Raw genomic sequence first — 13,783 nt, forward strand, 5'->3', positions numbered from 1 at the left:
AGTTACAAAAAAAAAACAAAAACAAAAACAAAAAAAACCCCAAACAAACAAACAAAAAACACACAAGAGACACTCCTGTCATAGTTTATGCCCTTATTACCTCACTCTTTAAAAATTTATTTTCCTCTCCGGAACCCACAGCATCAACATCTGTGCTCATCACCGTTGCTATGTGTCCTCGCTAGCTGCCTGCCTGCTTCCTGCCTCCTTGAGCCGTCATTCTGTTCACGTCTTAGCCTGGAACAACAGCTCACCTTTCGGATGTTCTTGGTGATGCTAATGCCATCGACAAACACATTCCCAGTGGTAGGAGTCTTTTCTCCGGTCAAAATTTGGAAGGTAGTTGTTTTACCTGCTCCATTGAACCCAAGTAATCCAAAGCACTCTCTCTCTTGGACAGCAAAGGAGACGTTTTTCACAGCCAGAATTAGTGGACACCTAAAGTATATCTTAAAAAAAAAAAAAAAAAAAAAAAAAAAAAGCACAAGGCACAATTTAGTGAAGGATATTTGTAGTTTATCAACAAGAAATATTGTGGGCCAAGTGGTCACCCTTTCAGATAGTGTCACAAAAACTTTACAGAGGAGTTTTTTGAAGATCCTGAAGAACCACACTGAGACTTTGACTCCCATAGATGAGGCTGAAGGCAGAGTGTGAGAGCCATGGAGTGGCCTTACCTTTGTGAGCTCCTTAATAAGAACAGGAGAATTCAGAAACTTTTCAGGCTGGTGTAGAATTTCCCTTCTCTCATTTTCTACATCTTTATCTTCAGATTCCCCACATAATTCCTTGTAAATTGTATTCTGTATTTTTTCAAGACAAGAATCATACACGTGAATACCTTTTGGAGGCGTCTGTCTTAAGCATGGTGGGTTCATAAAATTTAAACTTGGGCCTAATATTACACATGTCTAAATGGATGTTTTGAGCAATTTCCCAAGGCTTTCTGAGTATTATGGCCGTGTTCACATCCAAAAGTAATGTTAGTTCACCATAGAAATGGAGGTGGTGAGCAGAGGTAAAAGATGCTTACAAGGTAGAAACCACAAAAGTCTATGCTGTAATGTATAATTCAAAACTTTAAAACACTTCTGGGAATGAATGAAACTGCATTTATTTGTCTTTTGTCTTTTCTTTGGCCCTTCTCCTTCTGTTTGTTTTATCCTATTCTGTTTTGTTTTGTTTTATTTTATTACATTTTATTATTATCCCTTAGACATCTGATTTGTTTCCAATGAGAGACAGAAAGGGGAGGTGGGGAGAAGCTGGGAGGAGTATAGGGAGAGAAAACTGTAGTCAGGATTATATGACATGGAAAAATACTTTTAATACGAGAAAAAAAGCATTCAGAGAAATTTTATCTCCTGGACGTAAGGTTGGCATTCATCCAAGGAGATTGGGGCAAGTGAAAACACAGTGATGGCCCAGCAGGTAAGGGCACTTATTGCTCCTGAAGAAGATCCAGGTTCAGTTCCCAAGACCTGCATGGCAACCTGCAACCACCTCTAATCCCGGTTCTAGGGAAGCTAACACTTCTGTTTGGCTCCTGCATGTATGTAGGACACATACATGCACCCAGGCATACACATATGCATAGAGGAAAATAGCTAAATCTTTGGGCCAGGTGTGTTGAGGAATGCCTTCAGTCCCAGCACTGAGGTGGCAGAAGCAAGCTGGTCTGTGGATCCTCAGTCCCAGCACTGAGGTGGCAGAAGCAAGCTGGTCTGTGGATCCTCAGTCCCAGCACTGAGGTGGCAGAAGCAAGCTGGTCTCTGTGGATCCAGGGTCCTGTCCACACAGTGAATTCCAGGCTAGCTGGACCTACATGGGAGACCCTGTCTCAAAAAAGAAAATGTAGTAATACGTTTTAAAAATGTGGTGCAAAAAAATGCATTTAACAAATGTAATAAGCTGGGCACAGTGGTGCATACTTTTAATCTCAGCACTCAGGGAGGCAGGGGCAGGAGGATTGCTGTGAGTTCAAGGCCAGCCTAGTCTGCAAAGTGAGTTCAGATAGCCAAGGCTATACAGAGAAACCATGTACAAAAAAAAAAAAAAAAAAGTGGTAATAAATAAACATTGAAGAACTAAAAGGGAATTAGCTGGGCATGTAGTGAACACTGGTAATCTTAGCGCCTGGGAGGTAGAGGCTGGAGAATGGGTTCCAAGCTACCGTGTGCTTTTTGTAGCTAGTTATGGATGAAGGTCTTTGAGGATGAACCCTCAATCACAACCATCATCTTGTAAAACCAGGAGTTATGATTATTATTACAAAAAAAAAACCCCCTAGATTTGAGTAAAATCTCATTCAGAACTGCCAGGTCTTCAGTTGCACAGCCTGGCTTGCCTTTCACTCCAGGAAGCCACATATCTAGAGCTTTGTGTGGCTTGGCTTACTCCCTTTCATGGATACCCATCTTTTCCTTGGTGTTCTTTAGCTATTCCGTCGTTACCTTCATACATCTCTCAAACTCTGCCTGTTTTTGTTTTTTGGAATGCAGTCTACTCTTTCTTGTACTCCCTTTTTCTTACCCAGGTCATGTGGAAAGAGCTTGTAGTTTGTCATCTTACCTAGAAGCCTATGCTATTACTTTACATTTTTGAAACAGTGTCTAAGTTACCTAGGCTGGCTTTGAACTCCCTTTGTAGCCCTGGAGTGCCTTGAACTTGCGATCCTCTTGTCTTAGCCTCCCGAGCAGGTGGGAATGTAGACCTGTATGGTGGTTTGATGTATGTATTGTTAAATGCTCATGTTAGAATCAATGATTTAAAAGCCATGGCTTGAGGCTTGCTAGAAACAAACCAGGAAATTAACAAAGGGGAAGTAAAAACTGAAAGTGAGCAGAGCAAAGGAAATCATAAAGATAAAGAGCAAAACTAAATGAGAGGGAAAGTTGTTAGCAATAGATAAAATTCAGAAAGACATAGACTTTAGCCCTTCAAATGATCATCGGAATGAATGCGGTTTATTGTAGGTAATACCTCAGCCAAACTTTAAGGAAGTACATTCCTGTGATATTTTTCTCAAATAACTGAGGTAGTAATAAACAGGTGCCTACTTTCCACGCTTAATTTAAATATTAGTAGAGGCTTTTTTTTTCTTGTTCCACACTTAAGTATTTACCGTCTTGTATTTCTTGAAGGTACCAAAGTAAAGGTGTTGATGGATAAGCATTTTTAATTTCCATGAAATATTCTCCCAAAGGAAAATGAAGAGAAGGAAAACAAAGCCTGCAATGCCCATAGCAATTAAATACTTTCCGATCATGTGGTTCTTGAAAGAATAAATATTCTTCACTCTATCTGAGGATGGAAGGGAGGAAGATGGGGGCATCACACTTAATTTTATTGTGTAACACTGGTGTGAACAACTAATAAAACACCAAATAAGAAACAGGATAAAATGAAATATAAGGTTAAACCGAGACACAGTATTCAGAGCCTGAGAAGAGATTATCCTCCTATGAAAAGGTGTTTTGAGAGATTGATTCTCATTGACACATTGTATAGTCACATAGTAAGAGCATAAATACCAACATGGGTGTTGATTGTCTAAGAATGGGCCCAGAGGACAAACCCCAGGGAGTCCTGTTTCTCCACCTTGCCAGCACTGAGATTCCAAGCATGTGCCAGCAGCCTATGTGGGTTTGGGGAACTGAACTCACATTCTTACGCTTGTAATGACAGGCACTTTAAGGACTGAATGATCTCCCCAGCCTAATAATGGAAGTGGATACTTTAAAAAAATAATTGCAATGAGGACTCTCTGTGCCCTGTACCGAGTCCCCTTTGTCATTCGCCAGGTATGGTGGTATGATGCCCATTATCATGAGTGGACAGATATGAATACCTTATTATTAGAGCACCCATTTCATTCACATTTCCTAGCTTTTAATGCAATGTTCCCTTCCTGTTCCATGTTCCCGGCTCTAGAACATCACACTTAGTGATCATCCCATGCATTTTCTTGGCTGTGATCATATTCACATTCATGATTATAGGGGTGTTGTGGTCTTTGGAGAGAAAGCCCACAGAAAGCCCACAGGCTCCATGGGGAGCAAGCCAGTAAGCAGCACCCTCCATGGCCTCTGCACAGGATCTTGCCTCCAGGTTTCTGCCCTGTTTGAGTTTCTGCCCTGAATTCCTTCAATGATGGACAACCGTGTGGAAGTGTAAATAGAACCCCCCCCCCCAATTTGCTTTTGGTCATGGTGTTACATCAGCAATAGTAACTGTAACTAGAACACTAAGAATGAGAATTTTCTCAAACTAATAATACACCAAACCATGAATCCTGCAAGTTTAGGCAATCTAAGCAGGAGAAATGTTGATTCCCCTAAGCTACACCGAGATAAGATAGTCATGAAAGAGAATAAATATATAGTTTAACAACTCTTCTTATGGTCTTAGACACTTAATTTCCCAACACAGAACATAATAAAACACAAAAGTCAATAACTCAGAAAACAAACACCAAAACGAATCAATAAAATTAAAAGCGTATTTTTCTGAAAAGACGGATGAAATTGGTAGATCTTCTCGGGATTGATCAAGAATGAAGAGAAGAGCCAGTGAGATGACTGATGGAATAAAAGCACTTGCCACCAAAGATTACGATCTGAGTTTGACCCCAGGCTTTACTTTGTGAAGTAAAGAACTGATCATTATACGTGTTATAAGCTGTTTTCTGACCTTCGTACGTGTGCCCCCCACCTCAAAATGCATGCGTACACACATGCATACATACACACAGAAATAAAAGGGGCAAAAGGGAAGGATAGTATGAATGAAAATGATGATACACACACACACAAATAAGGATACAGTCATTAACCGTACAGATGCTAAAACTATCATAAGGTATTCTGAACAAACTTACCCCAATAAAATTGAAAATTTAGAATAGATGAAATGATTCCACAAAACAATGATAAATTCTTCCCTCAATGTTTTAAATAACCAAAGCACAAGAGCAAAAAATGCAGTCTTTATTTTCAAAATAATCAAGAAATGAAAATCCTTATAACATAACAACCTCAGGTAACACAGCTTTTTCCATAAAACTCTTCAGTGAAAATTCAGGGGTAAATGTGAGCTGTAATGAAGTTGTTTAACTGTAACACCTAAACCTCAGGAACATTCACTGAAACAGTAGACAAGCCAGGTTTCATCTGCATTGTAATTTTACTATGCTTGCTTTTGCCACACCACTGTCCTGTGTAATTGCATCAAAACTATTGGCTATCAAAGAAAAGGGAGAAGCAGATCACAGAACTGAAGAAAATGTTTGCACATCATACACGAAAGGAACTTCTAGTGTCCAGAGAATATAAAAACAAGTGGCCTGACTATGGGCAAAGACCTTTTTAATGGAAGAAAAGATACCTGCATGGGAAATGGGCACATGGAAAGAGGCTGACGTCACTAAACATTAGGGAAAGGCAAATCAAAACCAAAACAAGTTGTGACACCTGCTAAGGTGGCCATGATAAACAGAAAGGAAAATAACAAGTATTAGATGGGGGTATAAAAAAAAACAAATCTTCATACGTTGCTGCATAAAAACGTTACCAGATTCTACCAAGACCCAACCATACCAACGCCTAATGTTTATTTTCAGCACAGTTGGGCCAGTTGGAGTACTAAGCTTCTCTGAGGCCACTCATAATTATTTTAGAGAGGACCAAGCTTATTGAACACTCTTTCCCTTCCCACACATCCCAATCTTCCCACAGAAATAAAGACATTTCAGGAATTAATGAGTGATACGTTCCACCATGAGGGATTCCCAAGAGTCACTCTATGCTTTCCTTTACCACAAACCTTCAGGTTTCTTTCTTTCTTTACTTTTTCTCTTTTTTTGTTTCTGTTTTTTTTTCCCCTCCTATATTGCACTGATTTCTCCCATGCATACTGCTACTGCCTAATTTAATTTACTTAAGAAAAAAATGTTGAGTCCTTCATGTACCGGGTACTCCATTAGACACCAGGGGTGGGGTTTGCCGGTTTCTTCAAATAAGATGTGGGCAGGTGAGGGTATGCAAGTATATGGGATAATGGTATAACAAAAGCAAGGGCAATGCAGTTATGATACAAATCTTTTCCCTGGACGCTCTGTCATCTACGGATATTCTTTTTTTAATTTTTATTTTTAAATATTAGTTACAGTTTATTAACTTTGTACCCTGGCTGTGTCCCACTCCCTCATTCCCTCCCAGTTCTACCCTTTCTCCCTTATCTCCTCCTTGCCCCTTTCCAAGTCCACTGATAGGAGAGGTTCTCCTCCCCTTCCATCTGACCCTGGTTTATCAAGTATCTTCAGGCCTGGCTGCAAAGTCCTCCTCTGTGGCCTAGCAGGACTGTGCCTCCCTCGAGGGTGGGGAGGAAAGGTAAAAGAGCCTGCCATTGAGTTCATGTCAGAAATAGTCCCTGTTCCCCTTACTAGGGTACCCCCTTGGATACTGAGCCACCATGGGCTACATCCGGGCAGGGGTTCTAGATTATATCCATACATGGTCCTTGGTTGGAGAAACAGTCTCATAAAAGACCCCTGTGCCCAGATATATTTGGTCCTTGTGGAGCCCCTTTTCTCTCCAGGTCATACTAACTCCCCCTTCTTTCATATGATTCCCTGTACTCTGCCCGAAGGCTTGGTTATGAGTCTCAGTATCTGCTTTGATACACTGCTAGGTAGAGTCTTTCAGAGGCCCTCTGTGGTAGGCTCCTGTCCTGTTACTTGTTTTCTCCTACATCCAATGTCCATCCCATTTGTCTTTCTAAGTGAGGATTGATCATCTTACCCTGGGTCCTCTTTCTTGCTTAGCTTCTTTAGGTGTATAGATTTCAGTATGTTTATCATATCTTATAGGTCTATATGAGTATATACCATGTGTGTCTTTCTCCTTCTGGGATACCTCACTCAGAATGATTTTTTCTAGATCCCACCATTTGCCTGCAAATTTTATGATTTCCTTGTTTTTAATTGCTGAGTAGTATTCCATTGTGTAAAAGTACCACAATTTCTGTATCCATTTCTCTGTTGATGGACATCTGGGTTGTTTCCAAGTTCTGGCTATTACAAATAAAGCTGCTACAAACATGGTTGGGCAAATGTCCTTGTTGTGTACTTGAACATCTTTTGGATATATGCTTAGGAGTGGAATAGCTGGATCTTGAGGAAGCACTATTCCTAATTGTCCGAGAAAGCGCCAGATTGATTCCCAAAGTGGTTGTACAAGTTTACATTCCCACCAGCAATGGAGGAGGGTTCCCCTTTCTCCACAACCTCTCCAGCACGTGTTGTCACTTGAGTTTTTTATCTTAGCCATTTTGATGGGTGTAAGGTGAAATCTCAGGGTTGTTTTGATTTGCATCTCTCTGATGGCTAAGGATCTTGAGCATCTCTTTAAGTTTTTCTCTGCCATTCTATATTCCTCTGCAGAGAATTCTCTGTTTAGCTCTGTACCCCATTTTTTTAATTGGATTGTTTGATTTATTGCTTTTTAACTTCTTGAGTTCTTTATATATTCTGGATATCAGCCCTCTGTCAGATATAGGGTTGGTGAAGATCCTTTCCCAGTGTGTAGGCTGTCATTTTCTTCTGTTGACGGTATCCCTTGCTTTACAGAAGCTTTTCAGTTTCATGAGTTCCCATTTATTGATTGTTGCTCTTAGAGCCTGTGCTGTTTGTGTTCTGTTCAGGAAGTTGTCTCCTGTGCCAATGAGTTCAAGGCTCTTCCCCCCCTTTTTCTTCTAACCGATTTTGTGTGTCTGGTTTTATGTTGAGGTCTTTGATCCAGTTGGACTTTAGTTTTGTGCAGGGTGATAGATATGGATATATTTTCATTTTTCTGCATGTAGACATCCAGTTGGACCAACACCATTTGTTGAAGATGCTGTCTTTTTTTTCCATTGAATGGTTTTGGCTTCTTTGTCAAAAATCAAGTATTCATAGGTGTGTGGGTTTATGTCTGGGTCTTCTATTTGGTTCCATTGATCCTCCTTTCTGTTTCTATGCCAATACCATGCGGTTTTTATTACTATTGCTCTATCTACAGATATTCTGGTCCATAAAAGCTATGTGACAGGGGCTAGGAGATGGGCTGCTCAGTGGATAACACAATTGCCATGCAAACGTGAAGACTGGAGTTTAATCCCTACCACACATGCAGATGTCCAGCAGGCATAGTGCTGTGCCTCTAATCTCAGCAGCAGTGAGACAGGGGGCAAATGGCTACATAGACTAGCCAAACTGGTAAGCTCTGTGCTTAGAATGAACCCCTGCTTTATTAAACCATGTGGGAAGTGACCCAGGAAGACACCCAATGGCAACCTCCGGCCTCTACTCACACATTAACATGAAAATATACACTCACACATGTAGGTATACAAATGCAAAAAAAAAAAAAAATAAGGTTGTGTTACATGGGGAGAAAGCCAGTTTTCTTAAATGGAATTAAAAATCCTTATAACTTGAGATTGTTGTGAACATAGAAAGTTCTCAGACAGCCGATTATTAGTAGATGTTCTCTTTCTGTGTGATCTCATGACTCTAAGCTCCACCTTGGATTATGTTTTGATAACCACATTCCTTGCCCTCATTTTACTACTGCTGTGCAGCACACGTAGGGCCGTATGCATACCAGAAATTCATGCTGTCCCCGAGTTACAGCCACAGCCTTCTTTTCATTTTGTGACAGAGTCTTGCTAAGTTGACCAAGATAACCTTGAACTTGAGACCCTCTACATCAGTGTTGAAGCAGTTACAGGCCTGCCTCATGAAAATGATTTGTGTATAAGAACTTTCATTTGAAAGGTAAGTGGTTTCCAGAGTGGTTGTACAAGTTTACATTCCCACCAGCAGTGGAGGCGGGTTTCCCTTTCTCCAAAACCTCTCCAGCATGTGTTGTCTCTTGAGTTTTTGATCTTAGCCATTCTGATGGGTGTAAGGTGAAATCTTAGGGTCGTTTTGATTTGCATTTCCCTGATGGCTAATGAGGTTGGGCATTTCTTTAAGTATTTCTCTGCCATTCGATAGTCCTCTGCAGAGAATTCTCTGTTTAGCTCTGTACCCCATTTTTTAATTGGATTACTTGATTTTTTGCTGTTTAACTTCTTTAGTTTTTTATATATACTGGATATTAGCCCTCTGTCAGATATAGGGTTGGTGAAGATCCTTTTCCAATCTGTAGGCTGTCGTTTTGTTCTGAGGACAGTGTCCTTTGCTTCACAGAAGTTTTTCAGTTTCATGAGGTCCCATTTATTGATTGTTGCTCTTAGAGCCTGTGCTGTTGGTATTCTGTTCAGGATGTCTCTGATGTCAATGAGTTCAAAGTTTTTCCCCACTTTTTCTTCTAAGAGTTTTAGTGTGCTGGTTTTATATTGAGGTCTTTGATCCACTTGACTTTAGTTTTGTGCAAGGTGATAAGTATGGATCTATTTGCATTTTTCTACATGTAGACATCCAGTTAGACCAGCATCATTTGTTGAAGATGCTATCTTTTTTTCCATTGAATGGATTTGGCATCTTTGTCAAAAATCAGGTGTGGCGCTTTCTCAGACAACTAGGAATAGTGCTTCCTCAAGATCCAGCTATACCACTCCTAGGCATATACCCAAAAGAGGCTCAAGTACACAATAAGGACATTTGCTCAACCATGTTTGTAGCAGCCTTATTTGTAATAGCCAGAAGCTGGAAACAGCCCAGGTGCCCCTCAGTGGAGGAATGGATGCACAAATTGTGGTATATCTACACAATGGAATATTACTCAGCAATAAAAAACAAGGAAATCATGAAATTTGCAGGTAAATGGTGGGATCTGGAAAAGATCATCCTGAGTGAGCTATCCCAGAAGCAGAAAGATGCACACAGTATATACTCACTCATATAGACATATAATATAGGATAAACCTACTAAAATCTGTATACCTAAAGAAACTAATCAAGAGGGAGGACTCTTGCTAAAATGTTCAAGTCCTATCCAGAAAGGCAAAGAGGCTGGACATCAGAAGAAGGAGAAAAGAGGGAACAAGTCAGAAGCCTGACACAGAGGACCTCTGAAAAACTCTACCCTGCAGACTATCAATGTAGATACTGAGACTTATGGGCAACCTTTAGGCAGAGTGTAGGGAATCTTAGGAAAGAAGTGGGAAACAGTAAGATCTGGAGAGGACAGGAACTCCACAAGGAGAGCAACAGAACCAAAAAATCTGAGCACAGGGGTCTTTCCTGAGAGTGCTATTCCAATCAAGGACTATGCATGGAGATAACCTAATACCCCTGCACAGATATAGCCCATGGCAGTTCAGTATCCAAGTGGGTTCCATTGTAATAGGAACAGGGACTGTCTCTGACATGAACTGATTGGCCTGCTCTTTAATTACCTCCCCCTGACGGGGAAGCAGCATTACCAGGCCACAGAAGAAGACAATGCAGCCAGTCCTGATGAGACCTAATTGACTAGGATCAGAAGGAAGGAAAAGAAGTCCTCCCCTATCAGTGGACTTGGGGAAGGGCATGCATGCAGAGGGTGGAGGAAGGGAGGGATTGGGACAGGAGGAGGGAGAGAACCACAGGGGGGATACAAAGTGAATAAAGTGTAATTAATAAAGAAAAAAAAAAAAGAAAAGAAAGGTAAGTGGGTTCATTGCACCGGCCCTGCTCTGGGCATCTGATTACTTAGACACTTAGAGATCCCCGATGTACTTACTTTTTTTGCCACACCTCAGGTATTTGGAAACATTCTTTTGCTGACTGCATATTATTTCCCTCCGGTAGATAACAGTGTAATCGCTGATGCACTTCCCAAGGTTGTATGTGGGAAAGAGCAGCAGTGCGTTGAGCATGAAGGTTTGGGTAGAGTGAGACAGGATGGCTGATACTTCTAAGAGGGTGATAAGAACAAGTTATGTCAGAAGAAATGAGCCATCCCCAAGATAGGAGGTCCCCTAGAAATGATCAAACCATGCCCAGGGATCAAAACACAGGTGAGTGTCTCTCAGTAACAGCTCATTACTTGCTGATAGGTTTTGGCATAGCTTACTGCCAGAGTTTGTGCCTGATGATGACAGAATTCTGAGGTCTTTTTGGTGGAGTAGAGCTGTGGCCTCTATTTCCTATGTGAAAAGAATTTTAAACATGTGCTTGCTGTTTACAGTGCATTTTAAAATTCTCTACCTTTTCTGAAAATCTGGTTTAATACATTGCAACTTGGGCAGGTTTTCATGTTTGTTGGCCCAACCTTGTCGTATGTATAAGGACATTTTCTCTTTTCTCTCTTTTTATTCTTTGCCCTTTCCTTTCCTTTTCTTTTTCCCTCCCCCCTTTTTTTCTTTTCCTCTTCTTCTCCTTCCCTTCCCTTTTCTTTGTTCTGTTGTTTCTTATCCTTCTTTCTTTCTTTCCTTCCTTCCTTCCTTCCTTCCTTCCTTCCTTCCTTCCTTCCTTCCTTCCTTCCTTCTCTCTCTCTCTTTCTCCCTTTTTTTCTTTTTACAAGACAGGGTTTTCCTGTGTAGCCCTGGCTGTCCTGGATTTGCTTTGTAGACCAGGCTGGCCTCAAACTCACAGAGATCTTCCTGCCTCTACCTTCCCAAGCGCTGGGCTTACAGGCATGAGCCTCCACACTCTGCTTCTTCCCTCCTTTCTTTTAGGATATTTTCAGTGGTGTTCAATGCTCATAACGACTTTCATTTTACTTTTCTGTTTACTATTTTTCACTTCATTGTCTCCCCTTCTTTTTCTTCCTTCTGTACTGGATACATCTGTGCTTTACACTTTAAAGTGATCCTTTAGCAGTGACATTGGACATTCAGACACACTGCTTTCTGGTTCACTCCTGGGCTGCAGCTGGGGCTGAGGGCTGCAGAGTTTTTATTTGTTTGTTTGTTTTAGCCTGGAGGTCCTGCAGTCCTACCTGCTGGAATCAGGTGAGGGAAGTTTCAGAGACTAAAGATTCTGTCTGTGAACAAATCTGGAAATTCTAAAATTTTTGAACACTAATTCTTTGTCTTCTACAATTTTTTTTTTCCTAAATTTTGTTTGGCTACATATTAGAACCTCTCTAATGATTTTAAAATGTCATATTTTGTTGTTTCTATGTCATGGGCTATCTTAAGTATATTCCGTATTAATCTTTAATCTACTACTTTTCACTTTAACTATGATATTTTAAAACTTTAATCGACAGAAGCTGTTTTAGCTTTATTTTTAACTGACATGTAATAATTGTATATATTTATGGAATACTATATGCTGTTATGATAATGTTGTGAAGTGATCAAATAAGAATAGTGCACCTGTCACATCAAATATTTTCATTGGTGGTGACATTCTCTAAAAGAATGTCTCTTAGGTATTTAAGTATACATATTATTATGAAGAATAACCACCTTGATGTACAATGTAACCCCAGAATGTATTCCCCCTGCCTAACGGCACTGTGGGTTTATTTTCATCTAAAGGTTTTATTTGCAGACACTTTGGAAAGCTATTTGTTTATAATTCTAAGACACTCTGCTACAGTGTGCACACTACATATGTATCTTAATGTATATACTATATATTTAAGTTTGAAGCATATTCGACTTTGGTTCTGATACTACATTATCTTCTTTAGGGGACGGAGAGGTGGCTTAGCAGTTAGGAGCACTGGCTAATCTTGAAGAGGACCTGAGTTCAGTTCTCAGCACCCACACAGTGACTTACACCCCTGTATATCTCCAGTTCCAGGGTATTTGATGCTATTCTCTGGTCTCCAGGGACAGCTGTATGCACATAGTATACACACAGACAACCCAGCACACATACATAAAAAGAAAAGCAAGTAAAAATATTAAAATCTTATTTTATATAGAATTTAAGTATGAGATTATTAGAAATCAATCCAGGGAACTTGTATATGTTTTTACTGCTCACCTGGGACCACAGCCAGATGAAATCATTTATAACAAGCTATCAAATTTTCCTCATGTTTACTATACTTTTAGAACAAAATGTATACGAGCCCTTACAAATTCTTAAGGGAAATATTTACTTTTTGCATCTATTCAGGTCAAATAATCCTGAGTTTTCTAAAAAATGGGTATATAATGTCCATGTAGTTACCAGCCATATGAAGTCTAATGGAAATGCCAAAGTACACAGTGAAGAAATTAAAAAGAAAGAAAGAAAGAAAGAAAGAAAGAAAGAAAGAAAGAAAGAAACAGAAACAGCATTTTCAACAAATGGTGCTAGGAAAAATGAAACTCTACATGTGAAAAAAATGAACATAGATGTGTTATCTCTCACCCTGCATCTAAATCAGTTCCAATGTGGGTTCCCTAATAAGGGGAGCAGGGCTGTCTCTGACATGGACTCAGTGGCTGGCTCTTGGATAATTTCTTCCTGGGGGGATGGGAGAACAGTTTGCCAGGCCACAGGGGAAAACAATGCAGTCAGTCCTGATGAGACCTGATAGACTAGGGTCAGATACTAGGGGACTAGGGAGGGGCATGGGAGGAGAAAAGGGAGGGAGGGTGGGACTGGGAGAAGAATACAGCCTGGATACAAAGCGAATAAATTATAAAACAAAACAAAACAAACAAACAAAAAAACTCAATGTAGAGCCCAGAACTCTGAGCTTCCTCTAGAATCCTTGAGTCTAAGCTATAGGAAGTGGGAGAGAGGTCCTACCAAGGACCTGAAGCTCAGGCTGGGTCACAGCTTCTTAATACAAGGTTTCTTTTCTGGAAGGAGCATGCGGTTAGACAATGCTAGAAACTGGAGGTTGTTTCGATATATCTAATACAG

General features: G+C 40.3%; 1 protein-coding gene across 1 annotated transcript in view; it reads right to left on the minus strand.

Moving 5' to 3' along the window:
* LOC110547865 (phospholipid-transporting ATPase ABCA3-like) overlaps nt 1-13,783 on the minus strand; it is a 91,062-nt gene that overhangs the window by 15,689 nt on the left and 61,590 nt on the right. The window contains exons 22-25 of the mRNA XM_021635694.2: nt 10,710-10,883; nt 3,125-3,303; nt 678-803; nt 255-449 (exon numbers count right to left, since the gene is read on the minus strand). Coding sequence (XP_021491369.1) covers nt 255-449; nt 678-803; nt 3,125-3,303; nt 10,710-10,883 — 674 coding nt within the window. The remainder of the gene's footprint in view (nt 1-254; nt 450-677; nt 804-3,124; nt 3,304-10,709; nt 10,884-13,783) is intronic.

This window comes from Meriones unguiculatus, chromosome 14 (assembly GCF_030254825.1).
Source record: "Meriones unguiculatus strain TT.TT164.6M chromosome 14, Bangor_MerUng_6.1, whole genome shotgun sequence".
Lineage (NCBI taxonomy): Eukaryota > Metazoa > Chordata > Mammalia > Rodentia > Muridae > Meriones > Meriones unguiculatus.